Genomic DNA, 11,520 nt, shown 5'->3' with positions numbered 1-11,520 from the left:
TGGATTACCAAGATCAAGCACTTATTGCGGATATGTTATCAACAGTAAATATGTAACCATTTAAAACGGTGTGTTTTGGCTTGAAATTACCCCCCTGCAGTTTTATATATGGTAGGAACTTGTGATGGGGTTTCTAGTTGTGGTTGAACGAACGGCGGGGGTAGGCAAGAAAGCCACGCCAATTAACGGTCAAAGACCCTACCTGTTTTAACAAACTTTCATACCTGTGTTGCATTATGACTTTGGTTGCTCTGCATCAAACAGTAACTTAAATGTGGGCACTGGGATGAATCTTTCAACCAGCGAAAGATTTCCTTTCATTGACACTCAACTGACCAATGTAGCCAGCTGCTTACTATAAGATCCGATTATGTAGGCCCATCGAGATGCTAGTGTGGTTAGACAGGGGCTTGAGATTTTACAAGTATACATTGATTTGCATCGCTTGTACAAGATAGAGCCCCCTTGACAATACGTTTCGGCAAATTTTGACCTGCAAATGGCTTTCTATCTCTGCAGCGTCTGGCCCTCCGGGTTTGCGGTTTGCACAAGAATAGCTGCATGGCCGTCCTCTTCGGGTGTACATCTCGCAGCTCGGCTGTTTCTCATCACACTACATTGACAGATGTATCAGGATGATCGAGGTATTAGTTTGCGAGAATGCTGGCTTACTTTTTTATTCTCCGAGTTCTGCAATTGTCGCATTTCCCTATCACGGTCATCGTTTCTTTGGTGGGAATTTTGACTAACTTTTGATCGTTGGTTTAGAATGGTGAACTTTAGCCAAAAACGACGAGATGTAATTCATGTTGCGCATACAAAACTTTGCCGGTTCTTCCAATATTGATGTCCAAAGAGATGATAGTTCATTAGACTAAGTGTCTGTGACTAGGTTGCGAGGGTTGTATCTTACAATTGACCCTACTATTTGTATACCCTTCGTAGTTGTTCTATTCACCAAGCTCAACAATTTCTCAAACCTGAAGAGGCCCTCCAGTGTGTTGCATGAAAGTAAGTAAAATTTTATGAAGTAAATAAAAACTATAGGACTAATGGTGAATACAAATTACCTTGATCCTACATAACAATGACACGTTCTATCTTTGGTGAGATATGATCTGCCAATAGAGTCCCAACACCGACTCTTTCGTAGATAGGAGAAGTGTGTGATACCGAACGTATTAACAAGGCATAGTGGGCGGGCTTGTCTTCCTCGCTTGCAACCTTACTTATCCCAACAACGATGCACTTCCAATTTACAGGATCGAACACATTATAATCCGAATCAATTATCGATCTTTTTGATAGTTCAATGCCGTCGATCAATAGCTGACTTGCTTCGGCATGTAGTCGCCCGTCCCATTGAGCATTTGGACTCGCAGTAACGAATGGGTTTTGGACATTTCCTGTCCAATTGACTTGGTTGAAAGGAATGTTCATAAACTGGATTCCGCCAGTGCATGCCATCCAAGACCAGGAAGGCACACAATTGTTCCCTTTGAATGATATCCGGGACAGGCTTCCGGAGACAGCAGCCTCCCAAAGCAACGTCCTGTGCAGGTACTTTTCATGCAGGCCGTACTCGGCTCTGGACCCAAATGTGGAAGCAAGTCGCTTTTGCAAACCTATGATGGCCTTTGGACGATCGGTAGCATTTGTAAGGTGAAGTTTGCTATAGATTTGGTATATGTGCTGAATCAGTCGTATGCGGTCATCCTTGTAGTATTTAAGGCCGGAAGCAGGGAAATTGGAGTCGCCCAGAAACTGAGATTTCGGGCTACGGTGAGTTTTTGTTAGCAGGTGATCAATAAAATAAGTAAAGATGACATTTAAGTAACCTTACTTTCGCAATCCAGCCAACGTCTCGCAGCAGACGCCACCGCCGCATTCCCAATAGACTTGGGTCGATGTAAAGTATATGGTGCGACGAGAAAGTGCTCTCTCTTGTAATACCCAGCCTCGTGTACTCAATACACTCTGCTCAACATGTGCATGGAAATTGTCGATGAATTCGGCAAGTTGCAGGGGTCCACGGGTTGTCTGGACGGTAACGCAAGCCCTCGGGCTTCGTACACCAAGGAATCCATCCAGAGAGGATGCGGCAGAACTTGCAGCGATGGTGCAGTATGCAGAATTAAAGACGTCTCCCATCTTGGAAGCTTCTGATTCCCAGTCCTTTGTATCGTCTTGGATAATGCAAAGGGAGTCGATCCAGAGATATGAGATGCGTAAAGCACGGGTAACTGTTACCGCGTCCTGGAAGCTTTTTGGTAGGGATTTGAGTGGAATATTCTTCTTTAGAATCTCAATATTATGAGAAGTAGTGCAGAATTTTTCCTCTAGTTTAAGCTTTCCCCAACAATGGCTTAGAGCGATATACTTGTGTTTCGTACGCTTGCTGATTTCGACAAGACGAAGTTGGCGAACATCTATGACTCTTGTAGGCATGCAACCAGGTTGATACGTGTCGCTCGTATCTGGGAAACAACTATGATTTTGGTTGCACAATTCGATCCACTCATTGAGAAGACTGAACTGCTGCAAGCTAGCCGGCTCTGCGAGGCGTGGCAATCCAACTTGTGCGTATGAAGGAGCGAATCCGGATCCTTGACACGCGTCAGTCATATTTACAATTGCAGAATGCAAAACCGAAAGAATACTGACCTGGAATTGAATAGATGGATATAATAGGGAGACCGCGAGATAAGCTTCGTAGTGTGCATGAGGCGTCATCTCGGAAAAGGTCGACGGATTTCCCATCACACATCTTAGCCCTTTTAAGACAGAGTAGCAAAAAGCGACAAAGTGTGCATTTGTTGGAATCATATTCCAGTCCTCTAATGCTTAGATGCATTTTCAATTTCGGTGAGTCAAACTTGAGGATGCGATGGGATTGACACATGCTGGATATATGCTCCGCTGACGATTGTGGGGACCATTCAAGCTTGGATATCAAAGATTGCGCCTGGCCGTTGTCTCTCATATTTCGCCATGTGCTATTGAGTGTGCTGGAATACTGTATCAGTTAGTAAATAATACCGTAGACGCCAGAGGGTGGTGTCTTGGTAAAACTTACAGGCTGTATGCTATTAGAACCTCGGATACATTAAAGCCTAGGGTAATACCAACGTTCTTTTCAGCATCGAACAGTTTCCTATTAGCCACAATCAAAGCAGTGAGTAGGAATAGAATTCGTCTCTTCTCACATACTTGATAATTTAAGTCAGTGAACATTATCACAATGATGGATGCGGAGAATAGCTTGCTTACATTCCTTGACTGCCTCTTGGTAGCATGGTTGGCCGTGACACTGCATATAGTGCTCTTCCTGTTTGCTGCAAGTCTCTCCATTTCCGAATTGAAAAGATAAGCTGAATTCGCAGCAGCTCTTCTCTTGATTTCCTCTAGTTCGTAGCACAGTGTTTCGGAATACACGCGTTCAGTGACCCTAACTAGAAGCTTTGCGTCGATAAGCTGTGTCAACTCACGGAATGCTGAATCACTTGTGATATCGCTCTTTAATCTCTGAATCCAAATACAAACAGTCGGATGTCGCTTAGGGGAATCATCTTTTCGACATCTGTGGTAGCTGAGATCTTGGCTAAGCTGTTCGTGAAATAATGTAAAACCTTCTACACCGTATATCGCCCAAATAATAATCTCCAAGAAGACGCAACCGAGTGACCATGTATCGTACCTTCGAGACAGAATCACATTTGTTTTCTTGGCATATACCTCTGGGGGCTCATATGCGATACTGCCGTGCTTAGTGGTCGTAGCGTTGGTCCGGTCGCAGGTGTGTATCTCGTGCAACTTTGCGAGGCCAACATCAGCAATCTTTAGAATGGTGTTACCAGACATTCGAGGATCGTAATTGAAACAAAGAATGTTAGAAGGCTTGACGTCTCCATGGCGAATCTTTTTCGAATGCAAGGCCCGGATACCGTCAGAGAGACCAGCAATTTGAAGGAGAACCCAATTTGCTAGTCCCTCATCAAGTTTTCTTTGGTCAGTTTCCATCATATGCTGAAGGTTGCCTCCATTGGCCCATGGGAATACGATATACTTATTATTTCCCTTTGTGTATGTCGCAATGGCCTTTATCAAGTGGTTGTTGTTCAGCTTTTTCATCGTCTCCAACGCATTCGTTTCTCTTTGATAAAGCTTATCCGTTTGGTGATCGTTTCGAATCAGTCGCTTTACGGCCACGTCCAAAGGCTCATCTGTGTTGTCGTGAATGCCTCCACGAGACTACTTCAAGTTAATTTAATTCTCAAAATAGGGTAAATTTCCAAAGACTAACGGAAGGCACTTGTTGACAATGTGCAGAATGAAGTTTGAACCGCTGCACTGTCCCAAAATTGCCTAAGCCAGCTCCAGGCTCATCAGCTGGCATAAGAGGAAGTCGGTGGCCCTTTTCAAATTTGTAGGCAAACTTGTCTTGTCGGAACACTGGAGCTAAGAAGATCCATTGCTCTTGACAGAAACTATTAACTTCGCGTAAGCACCAGTCTGCAAAGCAGTGCAAGGGAGTATTTGAGTCGCGGCCGAGTATCCTTGGAGGGTCCGATGCATCATACTCGATACGAATTGGAAGATGTTTGTCCACAAAACCTTTGCTTTGGAGGCCCCTGATGTGCTTGACGGTGCCGGAATATACCAGCGTGAGAAAGACTTGTTTTGCGTCAGTCGTAACATAGTCGGCCACAATCTGGACCTCCCGGCTATCAATTCCCGGGATGTTTTGGCGTAATGTCGACACCACTCTGTCTGATTGAATCAAAGACTTGATCCTGTTCTGTGGTAGAAAAAGCGCACAGTCTTCCGGGCTTGAACATGCCCCATATGGCCTATTTTCGCAATTGTTAAAAACATCTTCATAGCTAAGACCCCTCTTAGTATGTGCCATGACGCTTCAGTGGGCAAGGAAAATTCTTTTTCCTTCCTTCCTTTTGTTGAAAAAATAATAGCAAAAAAAAAAAAAAAAATAAAGTCAAGAAAGTACCTATGACACTTCTCCTTAGAGAAGTAGCTCATTCCCATATATTCGCTGCAAAGTTCTGCTTAAAGAACTGGTAATAAGGAATAAATATATAGGTAGTTATATAGTCACGACGGTATCTAGCTGCTGAGACAGCCGGGCGGTGGTGTGTGGACCCCGAGAAGCGTCTCCTCTGTTTCCGTACCTCTGGACAAGGATCACGGTCCTTTACTTCAGTGGGGAGACCATGGGGTGTCTGTATACAAATATGCGAGACATTGAAGCATGAAGGCGGTCAAGGGGGCTCAGGGGGGCGTGGTTGTATTCAGCGCAGGCAGCGGACGACCGGGTCTCTCGAGACATGTAGGCTCTGCACCACGAAGCATGCACGCGGGCTGTGGCGTGGCGTAATACTGGCAGGATACCAGCAGGCGAGCGTCCCAAGCGTTTGCTGGCCGGTACTGGGCCGGTACTCTTTCGTCCATGCTGGACCGGCATGGCCAGCCTGTGGGGCGAGGCATCGACGCCACTGGGACGTTTGGTACAAGTACGAGAACCAGAGCGTGTCCGCTTCGGACCGCGCTGCCTTGGTGCCAGAGCCGAAGAAGTGCATCGCTGGCAGCGACTTGCTTGCAGCGCTATAAGAGACAAAGGAATAGTTCAGTAAAGTGTGTATGCAAAGGAAACGTCCGGACATGTACGAGTCAGTACGATTCATTGGCTTCGTTTCTACTCCGAACCATTAAGGTACCTACCAGACGGGGGGAGCAAAGGAAGAAAAAGGACACGACGAGCACGCTTACAATGAATGCTGGGGCCAGTCACCTGAGATGAAGCATTGCTGGGCAACTGGCAATTGGCAACTGGTGATGAGGCAAAGCCGGTGATGGCAATGTGAGGCAGAAGGAGGAAGTGCAAGTACGAGTACACGCAGACGTAAAAAAACGACGGCTTTGGTACAAGTGTGTGCAATCCATTGATTGGCCACCCCTGGCTAGTCCCGGAACGTAGTCTCTGTTCTGCCGTGCCGGATGACCAGGGGTGGCCACAGGCAAATACCAAATTGACAATTTAAACTCTCACCTCTAGCCTTACAGACTAGTGAGAGTGTCTCGGTTGTATCGCCGAATAAGTCTTTGTAGGGCCAACGCAAGGACGTGTACAGACCCCTGGTCATACCAAGTGCATGTTTTGGCCAATGTGGCTTTCACCTTTTGCTATTGACAAGCAGCCCTGCTTTGCATTTTTGAGTTGCCGCGCATCGTCCGGACCCGTAGACGGCACACTTGAACTGCGTGCTGCTGACGTCTCTCTTTCCAGCGCTCTGTCCTCCCACACACCCACCGAATACATGGTCTACCACATCCTAGGGAGGGAGTACACACCTGTACTTTTGCATTCTTGCCTCCTGCTTGTCGTTTTCTCTTTCTTACCTCGGCCTTTCCCCTTCTCTCTCTCTCTCTCTCTTTTTTTTTTTTTTTTTAATATCTTGCAGACAGTTTTGTCAACTCGTTCCCCCTCGGTATAAGACCCGATGCTTCCTCCAATGCCAGTCACCCATGTTCATAGGCCCATTGAATAGCTTTCTGGGGGAGTAGTGCTGTCCCCTCGATGGTGCCCGCCACGGTACTCCGCTGCATTCTGCTACAGGCTATCTGCCTAGCTGCCAGCGACATGACAGGGGGAGGAGCGGTACCCAGCAGATGCTGCGCTAGCATTTGAGCGTCAACTTCATGATCATGATCATTGCAACAGTGCCCAGTGATAGCTGCCAGTCCCGCTGATCTCCTCCATGTATATTCACTCTTCATTATCAGTTCTTTGAACAGAACTTACCCTCCACTCACTAATCCCAAACCCAACCGCCAGCCTTTCAGCAGCCTCCCGCAACATTGAACAAAGAAATGCAGTCAATGAATGGATCATATGCGCAAAGGAGACGCTTGTAAGGCAGGGTAAAACAAGCACCTATGGTTGAAATCTCGAAGTGCCTGCAGTGCCCTACTATTGGTACCTAGTAGGCATTTATCTACTACTTCTCAGCTACTAGCAGGCCGTTTTTCCACAACTGGCCATCAGAAAGAATGCTTCCGACATAGCATCCTGTATCATGATATCATTGTGCGAGTCCAGGGTGTGTCAGGCAGCTGGACATGATTTCTGATTGGGGGTTGCGGGCCAACGTCCCCGCTGCGGTTTTGCGTTGCAGCTCTACTCGCATTTCTGGCTCACTGTTTAAGAATCCAGCAAACGGTAGGCGGCAGCGGAGTCTAGGTAATTGTGCCGATAGAGAGATGGGGGGTACCGTGTCAATAAGTGCCTGGAGATGGAAGACTAGTACATCTCGAAGCCTCGTAACTGACGGTGTTGTAATTTGATTTGTAGTCTGTTGTAATTCTTTAGCAGTATATTAGAGGAAGGGGAAAGATAAAATAAAATTCATCAACACATGAATGTTATGCGATGTTATACTATCTCGTATCGTCAAAGAAGATGCTACTTTTTTCAGTAGTAATAATCCATGGACACTCGAGCACCGTGCTGGCACAGTACAAAAGTTATCTAGCAAGTTGCTGTGCAGCGGTTGCAGGGGCACATCTGACTCGTTAAAATTCGCTGCTGATGCAATTTGGTGGACGCGATGCAGTCAGCAGCGGATGCCTTGGCTGGCCTTGCAAGATCGTGTACATTTCGGTACTTTGTCTAGAGCTACTATTGGCATGCGCCTTGCTGGTACCATGCAGTACCTGTAATGTATTGCCTCTGTGTCTCAGACATGGAAGCATGATGGCAACCTCACTTTACTTATAACATCAGATGCATACTCTGTTTGCTGATGTTTACTACCATGTGGTCACAAGCTAATTTTGAACAAAGCATGAAGTAAATCAGTCGATTTATCCTATAATTTATGCTATACAATCACCGGAGGCTCCGCATCCAGGGTCTAGATATGGTCGGTCAGGCAGGTTATGATGCATGCGAGATGTCATTGGTACTGGGTCTTGTCATTTGTGAAGTAGGACGTTCAAGCGAGCTCCAGCCCGATGTAAGTTGATTCGCCGAACCAACCTCTCGGAACTCTCACGTCTGACCATTACATACCCATTCGCAAGTGCGAGATACGCCTTGATGGATACGTGGTCAGTCCGCTGGGTAAAAACATAAATAATAGTGAGAGACCTAACAACTAGATGCCAACATTGCGCAACATTATTGCCCTGCCGCTATAACAATTCGGTACGTGCCGATCTACTCCTGTTGGCGCCCTTCACTTTCAAGTTTTTGATTCCCGGGGATAGTCTTCTTTTTTAACGAGACTGCCCAATTTTCTGGATTTTTTGGCCAACTTTGACCAGCAAGAGAATAATCAGACGTTCAGTTGCTCCTGTGTCAGATATCTCACAATTATGGATTGACGACTTCATATCAAGGACTGAGCCGCTCCCCTCTCATGAACAGGTCGTCTCCTACCTATTAAAGAATTGGCCTAGAGACTCCCTGTAAACAACAGACGGAAATGAACGAGAGCAATTGCTCTCTGCCGGTGCACAGGCCTATGCAGCTTATCTCAACTGGGTGGGCTTTGGCAATAATATGAATGACGACGATATTCTCAAGCTCCGGAGTATCTTTAGAGCTACCCTAACGAGGCATGCTGAAGCAGAACAGACATGGAGAGTCTAGCTCGAGCGGGCTGATGAGCAGCATCGCTTACGGCCCAATGTTGTGCTGCTCCGGGAAACCCAGAAGCGGATACGGCGAGAATGTGCAGCAAATGCGAATAATAATATTCCTCTAGAGGAAGGACTAATGTTGGAAATACGGAATATGCTCATCAAATTGTTGGAAGACCACGATGACAAACATTCCTATGCGTCGGCTGCCCTTATCGGAAGATCACAGCTGGAATTGTCTTGCGAAGTCGAGAACAAGAGAGCCATGATGCCAAGATTGCTTCGAGTCTTTCGCTCGGCTTGGGTTTGACGGGGGCAGTGGCTGGATTTTTCTCAGCCGCTTCTCCAGCAGTTGGGCTCTTTGTGGTCTTAACTGGAATACCGATTAACAACGTTGCGGACCGTCATATAAAGATCCACGAGGCTATCGAAGACCTAGCACCCCAGTGGGCCAATGCTTCTATGCTTGGTAGCAATGACCCCCAGTATGCTATAATTATTCAGGTGGCGATAAATCTTATTGGCAGTCTTTGACACGTCTGTATACATCTTGTTTTACCAAGCAGGTATACTACGGGTAGTCGAAGCGAAACCATCTGAGCCTATTCAAGTACTATAAAGAATACGGATAAAAAGTCGAGATATCATGGTCATAATTACGCACAAAACGCAAGTTGAAAGATTGGAAGGTGATTAACGCAAAGGTTCACATTCGGCACCAGATCGAGGTAAAACGTAAAGGTTCGTGTGATGCTATTATCAATCATCTTATTTGCAAAGAGTCATATTGTCGATTATACATCGTTTTCTAACTAATACGCGCACTCGATCATAAGATTAATGAGCGAATCTGAAATCTAGTCGACCACTTCCCTGCAGCCTCGTAGTCGCGACATAATCCTTCCTTGCCTCCTCAGTCATTGCATTCCAGACCCTGTCGCGCTGCTTGTTCCGCCAGACATAGTAAATTTTTGTAAGAAGGAAGAGGACAATGGCGAGAAGATTGATGATGAAAAGGTTAAAGTTTCCACGGTGATATAGCGGAGCGTCATCATTGACATATATGTATGCCGAGATGATGCTGCCGACCTGAACACACATCTGACGGGGAATTAGTAAGAGGAGAAATAACTCAATGGAAGAGGCCTTACGTTGTAGATTGCAGCGGATACTGAGCGAGTACCGACATTGTTGGAATTCTTGGATGTCCAGCCAACCAAGATGGCGTCTGCAAAAAGATTTGTGAGCAATGGTTATGCAAGAAGTGTCTTATAGAGAGACGTACGGCAATAAGGGTAAGATGTCAAAACAGTGACCAGAGCATAGGTACCCCACTGATTAACCATAACACCAGGCCACCAGCGCAGGGCAATGACACACGGAAGTGTCCAAATAACTTGTAACATGGCTACCAAGGTACGCTCATTCAACCATTCTGACAGACGGGTAATGAGAATAAGATTTATGATGTGAAAGACATTCTAGGTGGCAATTAGCGTTTCCACTATGAACATTGAACAATTTTTGAGGAGACTTACGTATGGGATTGTCAACAAGTTGGTGGTGAACGGATCAAATCCAATTTTCCTCAGCGTGAGCGTAATATACGTTGCTGGCGGACTCGCAGGTATAAATACAACCAAACCAAGTATGTAAAGAGGCCAAAGATCAAAATCCTTGAGTGTCTCCCACAGTCTCTTGGGCGTAATAGCTTCGCGATTGTGCATATCTCCCTTCGATGGGTCGTCTCTCAAGACTCTGTTCACGACAATAGAGACTTCACGATCCGTGAACCAACCCTTGGGCCGGAACCATGTCTTGGTCTGTACGGCTGAGGCAGGCATCATAAAGAATGAAACAAGACCTACAACGAGGGTGATCAAGCCCTCCACGAGGAACAGCCACCGCCAGCCAGCCCAGCCATTGGCACCTCGGAGGTGTAACAGGGCGAAGGCAAGTAGAGATGTCACAATTCCAGTAACTGAGAGAGAAGTCCAGAAGTAACTAAGACGGACGGGCAGCTCGCGAGATGTGTAAAAGTAAGACAGCCAGAGAACAATGTCGGGAATAAATCCTCCCTGAGGATCACATGTCAGTTTGAGAATGAACAATGCAGCAGAGAGGATCATAACAAACCTCTAACAGACCCAAAAGACTGCGTGTACAGAGGAAACTCGTGCGACCGGTCAATGCGCATTGCGAAATGGCAACAACCGACCAAAGAACCATCTGTACGGGAATCCACCTATCGGGGCCGACCATTTTGGACACAAGCTGCGAAGGAAGTTCGGCGACCAGGAAAGAAATCCTGAATATACTGTTGCCGTAGTTGTAATCTGCGCTTGTATTAGTACTAACTTTGTCTCTAGGACTTGTATCACTGCTGTCGTTATAGCTACCATTTGTATCGAGTCCCAAGTCGTCCAACATATTGTCCGACACAGCTTGTGCAAGGTTTCCACGATCGACCTGCAGGCCAAAGAACATGACACACTACAATCATTGCAAAGATAACTATCAGCAGTAGTACTAAAATGATACAGCATTGAATGTGAAACTTACGGCCCAGAGACACACTCGCCAGTCCAACTTCCTCACGAGGCGTCGCTCCTCCTCTTCCGACCAGGTCAACATCGGATCAAACACATGGCGACATTCGTATTGTGACTTTTCATACACCTCTCTCCAGTGCTGAGCGACGGCCGAGTCTCTGAATGGATTCTTCTCCTCGTTATATCCGTTTTCTTCAGATCCCGTGAGTTCCCTAAGCCGTTCGGTGTCGCTGGACGCCGAGTCGTGGATGCTCGACGATACCTCATCCGTGGTAATGGAGATGTTGGCCGCTTTACTATCCGCAGCCAT

At 46.4% G+C, this 11,520-nt stretch overlaps 4 protein-coding genes across 4 annotated transcripts; all 4 read right to left on the bottom strand.

Moving 5' to 3' along the window:
• Positions 1 to 1,077: 1,077 nt before the first annotated feature.
• On the bottom strand, positions 1,078 to 2,625 carry TRIVIDRAFT_151024 (uncharacterized protein; the record flags this gene model as incomplete). The annotated part of the gene is made up of 2 exons (XM_014101691.1): positions 1,078 to 1,777; positions 1,844 to 2,625. The coding sequence occupies 2 exons, from the start codon at positions 2,623 to 2,625 to the stop codon at positions 1,078 to 1,080; spliced, it is 1,482 nt and encodes a 493-aa protein (XP_013957166.1).
• A 702-nt stretch (positions 2,626 to 3,327) lies between these two features.
• Positions 3,328 to 4,888, bottom strand: TRIVIDRAFT_10125 (uncharacterized protein; the record flags this gene model as incomplete). Its single annotated transcript, XM_014100862.1, has 2 exons — positions 3,328 to 4,251; positions 4,304 to 4,888. Coding segments are annotated over 2 exons (1,509 nt in total), but the record flags the coding sequence as incomplete, so codon positions are not given.
• A 418-nt stretch (positions 4,889 to 5,306) lies between these two features.
• Positions 5,307 to 6,334, bottom strand: TRIVIDRAFT_60218 (uncharacterized protein; the record flags this gene model as incomplete). The annotated part of the gene is made up of 3 exons (XM_014101690.1): positions 5,307 to 5,619; positions 5,785 to 5,822; positions 6,161 to 6,334. 3 exons carry the CDS (start codon positions 6,332 to 6,334, stop codon positions 5,307 to 5,309), a joined length of 525 nt encoding a protein of 174 aa, XP_013957165.1.
• A 3,161-nt stretch (positions 6,335 to 9,495) lies between these two features.
• Positions 9,496 to 11,520, bottom strand: TRIVIDRAFT_53859 (uncharacterized protein; the record flags this gene model as incomplete). The annotated part of the gene is made up of 7 exons (XM_014101689.1): positions 9,496 to 9,759; positions 9,810 to 9,886; positions 9,944 to 10,139; positions 10,197 to 10,736; positions 10,795 to 10,994; positions 11,058 to 11,151; positions 11,221 to 11,520. The coding sequence occupies 7 exons, from the start codon at positions 11,518 to 11,520 to the stop codon at positions 9,496 to 9,498; spliced, it is 1,671 nt and encodes a 556-aa protein (XP_013957164.1).

The sequence above is a fragment of the Trichoderma virens genome (genome assembly GCF_000170995.1).
Source record: "Trichoderma virens Gv29-8 chromosome Unknown TRIVIscaffold_6, whole genome shotgun sequence".
Lineage (NCBI taxonomy): Eukaryota > Fungi > Ascomycota > Sordariomycetes > Hypocreales > Hypocreaceae > Trichoderma > Trichoderma virens.
This window is presented reverse-complemented; position numbering and strand designations above follow the sequence as displayed.